The 15777-nt window shown below is 33.1% G+C and overlaps 2 protein-coding genes across 2 annotated transcripts; one reads left to right on the top strand and one right to left on the bottom strand.

Annotated features, from left to right (window-relative positions):
* Positions 1–121: 121 nt before the first annotated feature.
* On the top strand, positions 122–11052 carry LOC127433507 (COP9 signalosome complex subunit 4-like). The gene is made up of 10 exons (XM_051685476.1): positions 122–248; positions 960–1039; positions 1836–1987; positions 2184–2287; positions 2372–2525; positions 3522–3672; positions 5599–5769; positions 9297–9412; positions 9830–9914; positions 10007–11052. The coding sequence occupies exons 1-10, from the start codon at positions 175–177 to the stop codon at positions 10138–10140; spliced, it is 1221 nt and encodes a 406-aa protein (XP_051541436.1). The 5' UTR covers positions 122–174; the 3' UTR covers positions 10141–11052.
* A 148-nt stretch (positions 11053–11200) lies between these two features.
* inip (ints3 and nabp interacting protein) lies at positions 11201–12689 on the bottom strand. The gene is made up of 4 exons (XM_051685477.1): positions 12551–12689; positions 12191–12287; positions 11953–12043; positions 11201–11872 (listed from the first exon to the last, which is right to left on the bottom strand). Exons 1-4 carry the CDS (start codon positions 12573–12575, stop codon positions 11777–11779), a joined length of 309 nt encoding a protein of 102 aa, XP_051541437.1. The 5' UTR covers positions 12576–12689; the 3' UTR covers positions 11201–11776.
* Positions 12690–15777: the final 3088 nt, after the last annotated feature.

The following is a 15777-nucleotide window of genomic DNA, read 5'->3' as shown; positions in this document are numbered from 1 at the left end:
TTAAATTGTATTAGATTCCTGTGCTTTAGAATAAACTGGAATGCTCGGGCTTGCAATTTTTTTAACATTTTGGCTTTCCTTATTCTGAAAGGAAAAGGAAAAAGAAGCGGGCTGTGATTGAGTGGCGCCCACTGTCTGTCACAGTTGGTTAATGTTGACTGTGTGCAGAGGAAAATGGCGACCGGCGTGAGGCAGGAGCTCGCACAGCTGATGAACTCTAGTGGATCTCATAAAGATCTAGCGGGGAAGTATGTATATTCAAGTCACTTAGTAAAATTGTCTGTTAATATGTGTCTATTGCATAGAAGTATTCTTGTTTGGGTTTTCCAGAATGAAAGATATGCAGAAGCAAAGGATGACTAGAGGCTAATAGTAGCTAGCTTGAGGTTGTGCACTAAACAGATGAAATCAACCTGTCAACATGCAAATATTAGTAACAGTAGATCTATCAAATAAGCTAATGTTTCGAGTATGTTTGACGTGACATGACATGACAGGTGTCATAAAGTGATCAGCAGTATTAGCTTTTAGCCTAATCTTCTAAAAACACGAAGTTTTTTTTTTTTTTTTAATTGTATAATGTCCAAGCTGCTAATTTCCATATAATGGAAGTGAGCGGTGACCACATCTGTCAAGCAAGATTTTCAGTGAATAACAAAGTTTTCAGTATGTTCCTGTATTGCTATTGTATGAAGACTTGGAATATAGCGGACAAGTCATATGGATTACTTCTATGGTGCTTTTATTGTCATTTTTGGAGCTTGACAGCCCATTCCACTTTAATTTTAAGGAAGAGAGCAGCCTGGACATTCTGTTAAACTTCTTCTTTGGTGTTTCACTAAAGAAAGGAAGCCATACAGGTTTAGAACAACATTAGGGTGAAGTGAATGGTGGTGTTTTGTTGTGAAATAAACATCTGTTATTCATTTCGTCATGAAAACTGTGCACTGTTCTTACAGATATCGTCAAATATTAGAAAAGGCTCTTCAGTTTATCGAGGCAGAACAACTTGAGGCCCTGAAAGCATTTGTTGAAGCCAGTAAGTACACTAATATTAAAGTACACTAGTCTGACACTAATCTACTTTTTCGAAGCCTTGATTCCAGAAGTATTTTCTCCCATTTGTTTTAAATGAGTTACAAAACAAACTAAAGATCTAAGCTATGAAAGAAAACTAACTAGCCCTGAGGTGAATAACAACATTATGAAATGTAATTTAAATCAAAAATCCATATGAAAGTAGGAAGTAAAGACCATTATGTACTTAACGTCTTTATGAGGCCATGAACTACAATCCAATCAATGTAATCGAATCAGAAATGACAGAAGGTTGTTGCAAAATATTCAGATATAAACAAATAAATCAATTGTTTGAGTGTACGGAGACCAGTTAACATCATTCACAATGCTTCTGGGGAGTGTGCGGTTACTGCAGAGGTCTTTTGCTGCAATTTCTGTTTCTCTTGGAACAGTGACTTCTCTGATTGGTGGATTTCTCTTCAGGATTATGGGTAGTGTAGTTTTTCACTAGGAATTCTTCGTTTTTAAAAACATGTAGAAACGTGTTGAATTGTGGCATCTAAAGAAGCATATCATTGAAAAACAACCTCAGAGCTCATTGTAGGTTTTACGTTTATAAGTTATTACTAAAAATCTATTTCTCTATGGAGAAAATTAATGGTATTTTTACTTCGGGAAGCCTACTGTTGCGCTTTATATAGATTAAATAGAATCGGCTCAATATAACATTGTACACTTTACTCTATGGTTGTGTGTAATTCCTCACTTTACAATGTCTATGTTAATAATCATCCTTTTTTTGCATACTTGCACAGTGGTCAATGAGAATGTGAGCCTAGTGATATCCAGACAGCTGTTGACAGACTTTTGCACACACCTTCTGAACCTACCAGATGGCACAGCAAAAGCTGTTTGCCACTTCACCCTGGAGAAGATTCAGCCCAGAGTCATCTCATTTGAAGAACAGGTAGATGTTCATCCAAGCAGACATATATGACACAAAGTGAGCTATATCTTAATGGCAGTAAATAACAAATAATAAAGCCAGTATTTACAAAAGACATTTACATGTCAGTGGAAATATCACAGAGATATGCATCATATCACAATGTTACATTACCTAATGAATATTCATGAGCCAAGCTCTTCTCACACACTTGCAGGTGGCGTCAATCAGACAGCATCTAGCCACAATCTATGAGAAAGAGGAGGATTGGCGGAATGCCGCCCAGGTGCTTGTGGGAATCCCTCTGGAGACGGGTCAAAAGTAAGCAGAATTTTCTAGGAGCAAATTGAAACCACTGCTGATGCTGTTTCTGTCTCAATGATTTTACTTTCTTATTATATATAGACAGTACAATGTGGACTACAAGTTGGACACCTACCTGAAAATTGCCCGTCTGTATTTGGAGGATGATGACCCCATTCAAGCGGAGGCCTACATCAATCGCGCCTCTTTACTGCAGAATGAATCCACCAATGAACAGTTGCAGATTCACTACAAGGTGCGCCATGAATTAAGCAAATGTTTGTCTCTGTTTTATCATTTGGAATGTTTGGCTGGTTAACCCTTGTACACTTATCAATAGAGAACTCCGTTCCATCTGTTTGACCCGAAACATCAAATGTGGAACCCCCCAATTTATTTTTAAAGAAATGTAAAAATATTAAAGTTATGGATTTCTTTTGGATTTTAACTTATTTACCTCTCAATTACTCAATTCATGTTCATATAAAATAAGCACATTTTATGTAATCTTCAGTTTAATAAAATTAATTTCAGTAAATTGAAAGATTGTCAAAACATCAAAATATGTAATGCATTGGGGGTCTCTGGTGACATTGTTGGAATAAAAATAACAATTAAATGAAATGAAATAACAGCTAAGGCCAGTAGATGGCTTCAGTGTTCCATGCGTTGGCTGATCTCTATAAGCTAATGTTGTAACAAACTTAATTTCTACATATTATCACACGTTATGCATTGTTGGATATATATTTAGACATTATACAAGTCTATTAATTTGTAATGTTGTAGCAAAAACTATTTTCTTCAGACTACTTGTGATGAAGGGTGTGATTTTGCAATAATGCCACAATATGCTTACAGTCAAACCAGACCATGGTGTGCGGCTCCCACACCTAAGCGTAAACATTCTCACAGTGAGGTCAGACTAAGATTTTGAGCTGACCTTGAAGTGTGTCCTTGTGTCTGTGTATTATACATTGTGGCTGATTGATTTTTATTTGACAAATAAAAAAGTAATTGCTCTGTGTTATAGTCTCACCCATTCATTTCCTGTGGTGGGTCAAATGGGGGACTGTTTTATAAAACCTTTGAGACTCATTGAATCTAATCCAAATTTTTTGTGTTTGTTCAGACGGCATGTTCAGGAAAAGTCACCAAGCCTTGTACCACTCAGATTAAGGAAACCATGTTTATTAAAAATAACAAAAATGACCCGAACTTTTATTAACGGTTAAACCATCATGTCTCGCAGGTCTGCTACGCCAGAGTTCTAGACTATCGGAGGAAGTTCATTGAGGCAGCTCAGCGCTACAACGAGCTTTCTTACAAATCCATTGTCCATGAGACCGAACGGCTGGAGGCATTGAAGCATGCTCTTCATTGCACTATATTGGCCTCTGCAGGTACTATTAGAATATTACACCACAAATGTGAGGCTGCTGGACTGTACACTGGTGGTTAAAGGAATAGTTCACCCAAAAATGATAGTTCTCTCATCATTTACTCACCTTTATGCCGTCTCAAAGTTGTATGACTTTAATTTTTAACTGACACCACCTAGGTTTATTGAAAATGTTAACCAATAGTTCAGAAGTTATTTCATTGTTAAGACATTGTTTTAGGCTGCTGTTAAAGCTAATGCAGTCTTTTTAAAATCTTTCTAATTGTTGATACAGTAATTTAATTTGGGTTGACATTAATGTAATGTAACAAAGGTTTCCTCAAAAAAATGTTGCATTACGGAGTTAAAAAGGGTTGCGAATGCTGTTTCATGTTGACTTTAACCAACTTCAGCCTAATCCAGAGCTACAGTTGAAGTCAGAAGTTTACATACACCTTAGCCAAATACATTTAAACATTTAATTGTAGAAAGCATTCCCTGTTATAGGTCAGTTAGGATCACTACTTTATTTTAAGAATGTGAAATGTCAGAATAATTGTAGAGAGAATGATTTATTTCAGCTTTTATTTCTTTCATCACATTCCCAGTGGGTCAGAAGTTTACATACACATTGTTAGTATTTGGTAGCATTGCCTTTAAATTGTTTAACTTTGGTCAAATGTTTTGGGTAGCCTTCCACAATAATTTGCTGGAATTTTGGCCCATTCCTCCAGACAGAACTGGTGTAACTGAGTCAGGTTTGTAGGCTTGCTCGCACACGCTTTTTCAGTTCTGCCCACAAATTTTCTATCGGATTGAGGTCAGGGCTTTGTGATGGCCACTCCAATACCTTGACTTTGTGGTCCTTAAGCCATTTTGCCACAACTTTGGAGGTATGCTTGGGGTCATTGTCCGTTTGGAAGACCCATTTGTGACCAAGCTTTAACTTCCTGGCTGATGTCTTGAGATGTTGCATAATTTTCCTTCCTCATGATACCATCTATTTTGTGAAGTGCACCCATGCGTCACGGCTTGCAAGCCTCAACCTTTTTCCTTCAAACAGAATGATGGTCATTATGGCCAAACAGTTACATATTTGTTTCATTAGACCAGAGCACATTTCTCCAAAAAGTAAGATCTTTGTCCCATCTTTTATGGTGGTTTTGGAGCAGTGGCTTCTTCTTGCTGAGCAGCCTTTCAGGATATGTCGATATAGGACTCGTTTTACTGTGGATATAGATACTTGTCTACCCGTTTCCTCCAGCATCTTCATTTGATTTGCACTTTTCGCACCAAACTACATTAGGAGACAGAATGCGTCTCCTTCCTGAGCAGTATGATGGCTGTGTGGTCCCATGGTGTTTATACTTGCGTACTATTGTTCTTACAGATGAACGTGGTACCTTCATGCGTTTGAAAATTGCTCCCAAGGATGAAACAGACTTGTGGAGGTCCACAATTTTTTTTCTGAGGTCTTGGCTAATTTCTTTTGATTTTCCCATGATGTCAAACAAAGAGGAAAGAGGAGTTTGAAGGCAAGCCTTAAAATACATCCACAGATGCACCTCCGATTCAATACACCTCCTATCAGAAGCTAATTGTCTAAAGGCTTATCTAAAGACATAATTTTCTTGAATTTTCCAAGCTGCTTAAAGGTACAACTTAATGTATGTAAACTTCTGACCCACTGGAACTGTGATTATAGTCAATTAAAAGTGAAACAATCTGTCTGTAAACAATTGCTGGAAAAATTACTCATGTCGTGCACAAAGTAGATGTCCTAAACGACTTACCAAAACTATAGTTTGCTAATATAAAATCTGTTGAGTGGTTAAAAAATGAGTTTTAATGACTTCAACCTAAGTGTATGTAAACTTCTGACTTCAACTGTATATTCATAAATGGTCGCATTATTTGACTTCATCCAGTAATTCATCTTGATGAACAGGTCAGCAGCGCTCTCGTATGTTGGCTACACTGTTTAAGGATGAGCGCTGTCAGCAGCTGGCTGCATATGGCATCCTGGAGAAGATGTACCTGGATCGCATCATAAGAGGAAACCAGCTGCAGGAGTTTGCTGCCATGCTGATGCCACACCAGAAAGCCACAACAGCAGATGGTATTCACATATTACTGGGAATGTGAATAATGATTACGTTAGTAGGGGAGACCGGGGCAATTGTGTTGTTACTGTATATAATGAGAAAGACTAGATCATAATATTGAATTGAATTTAAGAAGTACTACAGTCGCCCCAGTTACAGTGTATAACCTGTACAAACAGTGGTTGGGGGCATTTGTAACACTTGGGGGCAATGGACAAATAAATTATTTATTATCAACTCAAATAAGAGAACACCTTAATTCAGGGTTCCCACACCTTTTTCACCAATACATTTCCATGATGTTTCCAGTAGTTCTGCTTACTGGACAAGGATTTAAAAAAATTAATTGATAAGAGATTACACTAAAAAAGAGCAATATCTAGCTGATTAAATATTTTAAAGCTAAGCACTAACTAAACAAGCAAAAAATCACATTCAATATTTCCAAAATATAATTGTTTATTACTGATATTTCCAGTTTTCCATGCTCGTGAAAACTTTGCTGTAACATGATAATATTGCTGGTGAGTTTTTTTAAGATTATACAGTACTAATTCTATTAACTCTAAGTGGGACCTACATTCAAATTATTTGAAATGTTTCAAATTATTTTTATGGAAATGTGTTAATTTGCTGATGAGTCAAATAGTTTAATTTTATATTGTGATAAAATTATCTTATATGGTAGCTACCAGCAACATTGTAAGAATCTGTCATTCAAATTAACCCTATAAGCTCGGATGGGCCCCTGTCGACGGGCCTGCGAGAAAAAAAATCGTCAATATAGTAATAACTACAGTCTTGACCAACAAAAAATAGGTATCATTTAAAAGCTTAGAAGCTCTACTTTCCAATGCATGAAGGCATTATGATCAAAACTGAACAAATGCTTTGAAATTTGCAGACAAATAAGAAGTGCTCCTTTTTGATAATTTATACAAATATTTGCACTGTAAATATTGCAGTCAGTAAAAACATCAAACTCATCAAATAGCCATGTGTCATATATTGTTGGAAAGCTCTCAAAGAGTAGAATACAACCAGCCTGTTTGTTTTATTCACAGAATAACAGGTACAAAAATATAGCAAGTAATATTTAAGTATATGTCTTTGACAGTTATGTTGGTGTTGCTTATATGCCACGTTTTTGCTTATAACTTCACGAACAATTACGGAACATAAAATATATACAAAATATAAAATTACTTAGAGGAGGTGATTATCTTTCAAAAGAGCCCACACACAAGGTAATTGGATGCATAGATCATTAGATAATCCACACGAATGTTATACATATGGCCACCAAAAGATGGCGCCATGTAAATGACCCAAACTCAGTGATGCAGACTCATTGAGTCAAGAGGCACTCACTCTGTGAAATCTCATTACTAAAAGCATGTCTCCATGCTATGTAAACCTTTAGTCATTGCTGTGTTTGCATGTGTAATTAGTTCTTATGTACAGTTATTATGTTTTATTTGTTTGGAGAGGCTTTTGGACACATGGAGACTTTTTTTTATTGCTTCGTCGGATCAACACAAACTTTTTCTCAGATACAGTTGACATGATTGGAAGCAAAAATGAAAGCAGATTTTCGGAGCCACATTATTTACACCCAGATATATATAATGCCAAACAAGAAAAAAAAGGACATTTTTGGCTCAAATTTTTTTTTTCAGCAGTTTCTTACGCTGAGTCTAAGAATGTATCATAATCTATATCATTAAGAAACTGAAAAGATTTCTTTACAGTGATACCAAACACTTGACCCTCCTTGTTATTTTGTCGCATTATAAGCCGTGGGTATGCCACTGAAACAGGAAATCTTTAAAAACACCTTCAGAGCTTAAAGGGTTAACTCTTAATCAACAACCTAGAGATAAAATAAATATAATTTTATATTAAAAGACATAAAACTTTAAAACGCAGAAGAAAAATATTGCACATCAAAAATTGAGAAAAAAATTATCTCAAAATTCATTTTTTAGAGGGCTGGCAATCAATATTTTTTTATATTAAATTACTATGACATGATATGCAGATTAATTAATTAATCACAATAAATCACATTATTCAATATTTGCCAAGATAATTAAACATATAATAATTAATGAATTATAAATATAAATATATAATTCAGATAATTACATCATTGTAGTAGATGAGTAAAGCCACTGAAGCGTCTCACTGTGGTTGCATAGCTTTTCATAGTTTTTCAGCGTTTCTAGTCATAAACAACTTATCTTTAGGACGCTGTTTTAAGTTAAACACAGTTTGTACTTTGTGACTTTAAAAAAACATGTCTTGAGACCCCTACATTCTGTAATGCTCTATCCAGTTTTCTTTGAACAGCTGTCGCTTTGTTGCCTGCACTCCAAAAATGAAAAAGTCGTTACCCTTACTTAATTGAATTTGAGAAAGTTTTACAAGCAGTTTAATGTCTTTCAGATTAATTCAGTTTCATGGAGCCAGCATAATTTAGTTGGATTAGGTCAAATCAATGTACTATAGAAGTTTTAACTCAACTTCATTAGGTTCGTCATTGTACTAAGGTTTTATTCAGTTAATTTTCTTATGTTGGTCAAACTTAATTTATTTTAGCAATCATTAGTAAATGCCAGGTAAGCAATTTTACAAATTCAAATGAATAGAACACAATAAAATCAAGTTGTGACAAAATGTTCTAGAATTGTGTTGCTTTAGTTCATTTAAATTAAGTAAACTGAACAAGCAGCAAAAATCCTTTTTTGAGTGTGTTCAGCTGAAGATGTGTTGACTGTCCCCTGTTGACTGCGACTCGCAAAAACATAAAAGTGGCCTACTTCAAGCTTGAATTGCTCCATTAATATGAAAATTCCTTATTATGGAATTCCTTATTATGTGAGGGGGCATGATTAATTGCATTAATTTTTTAACATGTCATTTTTATAATTTATCACACTGAAGTAACACGTTAAAGGTGCTATAAGTGATTTTTTTCATGAAAAGTTATGCAAAAAAATGTCCTACTCCCTGAAAGATATTAATGAAATAAGTGTTGTGAGATATCTCACCGATTTCTGTGACGGCTCTAGACTCTGTAAACAGCAAACAAAAATGTGTCTGTGGGCCACGGTCTCTGACGCTTTCTGCCTGTCAATTATTTTTCGCATTCTCGTAATGTTATAGTTGCAGTGAATTATTATGGCTTAATGCCATTTTTATGTCTTGTTGTTCATAACAGTTGTCAGTTGAGGGCGCTATTTTGCTGCTGTTGTTTTTGACAACTGTTTCTGCTGGCTAATCCAATTGCTCAGTTTGTGGAAATTCTAGAACGGCCAAAATTGCTTACAGCACCTTTAAATCGACATCAGTATTTTTGGTTTAAAACGATTTTTTTTTCTCACATTTGAACTACTGAACATCCAGAATATGTGTCATCACATATTTGTGACAGAAGAAATGTAGTATGTTGCAGTTGCCTCCAGTTTCCCCTACTTTAGTAGTAAGAGTGATTTTTTTCTGGGAAAGTCAATGACCAATACTTGTATAATCTTTTCAGGTTCAAGCATCCTAGACCGAGCAGTTATTGAGCACAACCTGCTGTCTGCTAGCAAGCTGTACAATAACATCACTTTTGAAGAGTTAGGAGCACTTTTGGAGATCCCCCCTGCAAAGGTGCTGCTGTGTTGTCTTTGAATGTGTGATCTTGATTTACCCTTTTTTTTAATTTATTTTTTTTAATGTTTGCATGGCTAAAAATGTATTAGAAGTGTTTGCTAAGCAAAGCATCACTATTACTTTTGCTCATAATTAAGGTTTGAACTAACTGCTAACCGTTTAAAACATCAATTGTCCTGCACTGTTTTTGTTACGGACATGATACGTCAAATCATGCGGCTCGAGGAGAGTATAGGGTAATTTTCACCTGACGGATGATAAAATCAGCAAAAAAAAAATCTTAGACTAGCATTGAGGGACCAAAGAATAATATACTTGATTAAATTGTATTCGTCAAAGCAAGCAAAAGATGGGGAAGCTTTGATTTTGTTCTTTGCTTCTCATGTTGCTACATATATCCATGTCTCTTTACAGGCAGAAAAGATCGCTTCACAAATGATTACAGAGGGTCGCATGAATGGGTTCATTGACCAGATAGACGGCATTGTCCATTTTGAAAGTAAGTTTGGTTTTTGAATGACTATATAGACTTCGTAACTATATAACCATTGTAAGAGGCTTACAAAGTAGGACATATCTTATTTCCATTAGCGCGAGAGCCACTGCCCACATGGGACAAGCAGATTCAATCGCTGTGCTTCCAGGTGAACAACCTGCTGGAAAAGATCACTCAGGCAGCACCAGAATGGACGGCACAAGCTATCGAGGCCCAGATGACCCAATAAATACCTCAGATACTCTTCTGTCTACACACTTTACTCCAAAACCTTGCCCTTTCCCTTTTCGTTGGTCAAAATTAAGGGCACTATAAAACAACTACTGAATTCAGCATTGATTCAGTTTAACCTGGCACATTTATGCTAATGCCAGTATTCATGGGAAATTTCACCCAAAAATGAAAATTCTCTCATTATTTACTCACCCTCGTGCCATCCCAGATGTGTATGACTTTCTTTCTTCTGCAGAACACAAATGAAGATTTATAGAAGAATATCTCAGCTCTGTAGGTCCAATGGAAGTGAATTGTAGCAAAAACTTTGAAAAAAATCACATAAAGGAAACATAAAAGTAATCCATACGACTCAAGTGGTTAAATCCATATCTTCAGAAGTGATAAGTGTGGGTGAGACACAGATCAATATTTAAGTCCGTTTTTACCATAAATTCTCCTTCCTGCCCAGTAGGTGGCGATATGCACAAAGAATGTGAATTGCCAAAAACAAAAGAAGAACATGAAAGTGGAGATTTATAGTAAAAAAGGACTTAAATACTGATCTGTTTCTCACCCACACCTATCATATCACTTCTGAAGACATGGATTAAACCACTGGGGTCGTATGGATTCCTTTTATGTTTCCTTAATGTGCTTTTTGGACCTTCAAGTTTCTGATCACCATTCACTTGCATTGAATGGACCTACAGAGCTGAAATATTCTTCTAAAAATCTTTGTGTTCAGCAGAGCAGAAGAAAGAAAGTCATACACATCTGGGATGACATTAGGTCGAGTAAATAATGAGAGTATTTTCATTTTTGGGTGAACTATCCCATTAAGTTTGACCATCTGTATTGTGAGGTTGATATTTTCATAGACTTAATCTGCGAGTATCTCATGCTTAATAAACTTTGCGAAAATGTATGTGTCTTAGTTTTTGTTGGTTTTGAACACAATAAATTTAAAAACCTCAAGTGTGTAAATTTTCACTGTTAAAAGAATAGTCATTATTTAGTCCCTCTCATGTTCTTCCAAACCCGTATGACTTACTTTCTTATGCACAAAAGGAGATGTTTAATATAATGACATAAAATAATGGTGTTTTTTTCTCCTTCTCTGTTTTTCACTGTTTTATTTAATGTTTGATTTTGGCTGAAGTAAAAGAGGTCAGAGTTGAAGAGGACTCATGAGTAAAATCCTACAGAGTAATCTTTCTATTTGCAACTTTCTATTGGCAGTAGACCATAGGCAAAACATTACTTAATTTTGGTCAAAAGGAATCAACTTACTAGGTTTTTTTTTGTTGTTGTTGTTTGTTTATAATATCACAGTTCAAATCGTAAAAAATTTCAAAATAATCACAATTTTTTGTCTAAATGGTGCAGTCCTAGTGCATGATTACTTTGTCTTCAGTAAACGGAGTAAAAATAACTGTTGAATCATATTTACATAGCACATGTATTAAGAAAAGAACATCACAATAATGGTAAAGTTATCTCCATTTTATGTACAATCATGAAATAGTAACTGACTGGCAACAATCTAAAAAAACAAACAAACAAAAAAACCCTGCTAGACTTGCATACATGAAAAAGGTGGTCTACCACACAAAGACTCGAGTAAACGGTGATACAACCCCTTACAGTGTTTACTCCGGGTCAAGTCTTGGTAACACAGGCAGTATAAGGTTACCAAAGGAGGAATCCTGAGTAATGAAGAAGCCCGATGAGTGTGCATGTGCATGCTGAAACCAAAACAGAGAGAAATACTCATATGACAGATAACAGGTAAATAATGAGACTCACAACAGGATGCTAGTGTTACCTGTAAAGCAGCTTTCTGCTGTGCTGCAATATGCTGCTGTTCTGCCTGATCCCTGAACTCTTTATTTACTGCTGGTCTGGAAAGTGGAATGCTAGGACAAGAACGAATGAAAGTTAGGATTGCATTTGTGACGACTTTAATGCATGCAATTTGAAGTAGGCGAAAAGAAAAGTTCAGAAGTTGATTATTGCCAGCTTCACAGAGAGGTTTTATTTAGAAAAATACATATAAACAGTACCTAGCGCCTGGGTTATTCATAGACTGACTCTGAATGAGGCGTCTCTTTTCCTTATCCAACTCAGCTAGAATAGCAACCCTGTTTTTGTTTTGAAGTCCTATAAAGGCAAAAATCATATTTACAGATCTACATAATAGTTGGTGTTTTCTGTTACAATAGCAACCAATGTTAAATAGTCAACGTGCAAGAACATACTTAAAACTATATTATTACACAATGAATTATTAAAACATGATTAATTAATGATGTTAAAGTCGTTAGTTACTATTGCAATAGTGTTAGATTTGGAGTGATTTGTTATATTGAATGATTTTGTTTGAAAATGATTGACCAAAACTGAGGATTTATAACAGTATTTACCTTGTCCAGGCGGATTTGAGGCCATTTTCACATGCGATCTCCTAATCTGAATATTAATGAAGACTGTAATTACTTAAAAACAGTAATTAACTTAAAAACGGCCGCATCGGAGAAATAGCTTTCTTGTCTTCTTCAGCAAGCGCTTCAAGTGTTTCTAGAGTATACAGCGCCATCTTGAGTATTGGAGCCACACAGACTCATTTTCTTTGGCAACACAATAAATAAAGTCTCGAATTTACTAACTTTATGTATGTTTTTAACGCGCTATTTAAAGAGTTACTATGTATTAATATAAGAAGATCCAAATCAGAATATATTCGAATAACTTGTTTTTCTCGCATAAGTGTTTATCTATTCAGGTGCATTCAAATATCAGGTCGATTTGTGTCTTTTTGGAGACGTTTGAATTTAAATTGATATTCTGACATAGTAATGAAAATCGGTCACGGTAATATTTATAACAAAAAATTTCATCCAGTAATCACAAACGGCTGTGATTGGTCTTCCCTTAACAGCGTGAAGAAATGTAACAAGTACCACATGACAACGCCGTCAGCACTCAGCAGCGGTCTGGACTGAAGGGGTCAAGATTTGGCAGGTTAAGTAGATGTCGGAACTACACAATAGTGCTGTTCAGCCGTGACGAACCCGGAAGTCTAATGCGCCATGGGTTCCCTCTGGATTTTCCTATGAGTTTTTATAAGGAGGTTTTGAATTGATGTATAAAATAAACTCTGTGGTAAACATTACTTGACGAAACGTTGACATTTTGTTCTACATCATAAATTACACACTGTCATACCTCAAACGTGAATTCTGAAGCTGTGTTGAATTAAATACTTTAACGCACGGCGGCTTCAAAATTCACGGTTGAGGTATGACTGTGTGTAATCGACGTTTCGTAAAGTAATGTTTACCACAGACCTTATTTTACACATACATTCAGAAACCCCATTATAAAAACCCATAGGAAAATCCAGAGGGAACCCATTGCGAACTAGATTTCCGGGTTTGTGGACTAAAACCCGAACAGCTCTATTATATGGGCAAATAATCCCTCTTTGATTTATAGACTTTTATGGGTTGATAGAGTTGCACAGATCAAACTGTACTTAGAAACTGGCGCAGTAAATCGGTGCACTGTCATATAGTCACCACTAGATGCCGCGGCAAACTAAACTACAATCTCAGCGCGTACAAAATGAAACTGAACTAAATAAAAACAACACCAGCTCTGTCTTCCAAATGCTGTACTGTGTCTGTTTGGGACAATTTACAGGGAAAACACAATTTTGGAAATACATTTTGAGGAACAATTTGAAGATATTGAGTGAATTTAGATACAGTCTTCATCAATCTCTCTTAAGTAGCCTGTATTCGATATTAAGACATGAACATGCACAAACTCTGTTCTGTTGTTGATTTATTGCCTTAAGCTAACCATAATATAATATAATATAATATAATATAATATACAATACTATACTATACTTTAATATAATATAATATACCATACTATACTATGCTTTAATATAATTATAATATAAGATAAGATAATATACTATACTATAATATACTATACTATACTATAATATAATATAATATAATATAATATAATATATATATAATATACAATACTATACTATACTATAATATAATATATTATACAATACTATACTATACTTTAATATAATATACAATACTATATTATACTATAATATAATATACAATACCATACTATACTTTAATACAATTATAATATAAGATAATATACTATATTATACTATACTATAATATAATATACCATACTATACTATACTTTAATATAATATAATATAATATACCATACTATACTATACTTTAATATAATTATAATATAAGATAATATACTATACTATAATATACTATACTATACTATACTATAATAAATATAATATACAATACTATACTATACTATAATATAATATATTATACAATACTATACTATACTTTAATATAATATACAATACTATATTATACTATAATATAATATACAATACCATACTATACTTTAATACAATTATAATATAAGATAAGATAATATACTATACTATGATATAATATACCATACTATACTATACTTTAATATAATATAATATAATATACAATACTATACTATACTATACTTTAATATAATATAATATACCATACTATACTATACTTTAATATAATATAATATAATATACCATACTATACTATACTTTAATATAATATAATATAATATAATATACAATACTATACTATACTATACTTTAATATAATATAATATACCATACTATACTATACTTTAATATAATATAATATACCATACTATACTATACTATAATATAATATACAATACTATACTGTACTTTAATATAATATAATATAATATAATATACCATACTATATTATACTTAATATAATTATAATATAAGATAAGATAATATACTATACTTTAATATAATATAATATACAACACTATACTATACTTTAATATAATATAATATAATATAATATACAATACTATACTTTAATATAATATAATATACCATACTATACTATACTATACTTTAATATAATATAATATAATATAATATAATATAATATAATATAAGATAATATAATATACTATACTATAATATACTATACTTTAATATAATTATAATATAAGATAATATAAGATACTATACTATACTATACTATAATATAATATACTATACTATACTATATATAATAGAATAGAATAGAATAGAATATACCATATTATAATATAATATAATATAATATACCATACCATACTATACTATACTATAATATACTATACTATACTATACTATACTATAATATAATATACCATACCATAATATAATATAATATAATATAATATTATACAATATAATAAAATATACTATACTATACTATACTATAATATACTATACTATACTATATATAATAGAATAGAATAGAATAGAATATACCATATTATAATATAATATAATATAATATACCATACCATACTATACTATACTATACTATACTATACTATACTATACTATACTATACTATATATAATAGAATAGAATAGAATATACTATACTATACTATACTATACTATACTATACTTTAATATACTATAATATACCATACTCTACTCTACTATACTATACTATACCATAAAATACTATAATATAATATATTATAATATA

This window comes from Myxocyprinus asiaticus, chromosome 43 (genome assembly GCF_019703515.2).
Source record: "Myxocyprinus asiaticus isolate MX2 ecotype Aquarium Trade chromosome 43, UBuf_Myxa_2, whole genome shotgun sequence".
NCBI lineage: Eukaryota > Metazoa > Chordata > Actinopteri > Cypriniformes > Catostomidae > Myxocyprinus > Myxocyprinus asiaticus.
Note: the sequence above shows the minus strand (reverse complement) of the source record. Positions and strands in the feature narration are given on the sequence as shown.

What these genes read in the sequence shown, in the direction of transcription:
- LOC127433507 (XM_051685476.1), top strand. Translation starts at nt 175, where the DNA reads ATGGCGACCGGCGTGAGGCAGGAGCTCGCACAGCTGATGAACTCTAGT. An exon ending in TGGAGATCCCCCCTGCAAAG is followed by an intron (nt 9,413 to 9,829) that starts GTGCTGCTGTGT and finishes GTCTCTTTACAG; the next exon opens with GCAGAAAAGATCGCTTCACA. An exon ending in CGGCATTGTCCATTTTGAAA is followed by an intron (nt 9,915 to 10,006) that starts GTAAGTTTGGTT and finishes TATTTCCATTAG; the next exon opens with CGCGAGAGCCACTGCCCACA.
- inip (XM_051685477.1), bottom strand. Translation starts at nt 12,575, where the DNA reads ATGGCCTCAAATCCGCCTGGACAAG. An exon ending in CTCAAATCCGCCTGGACAAG is followed by an intron (nt 12,288 to 12,550) that starts GTAAATACTGTT and finishes TTGCCTTTATAG; the next exon opens with GACTTCAAAACAAAAACAGG. An exon ending in ATGAATAACCCAGGCGCTAG is followed by an intron (nt 12,044 to 12,190) that starts GTACTGTTTATA and finishes TTCTTGTCCTAG; the next exon opens with CATTCCACTTTCCAGACCAG.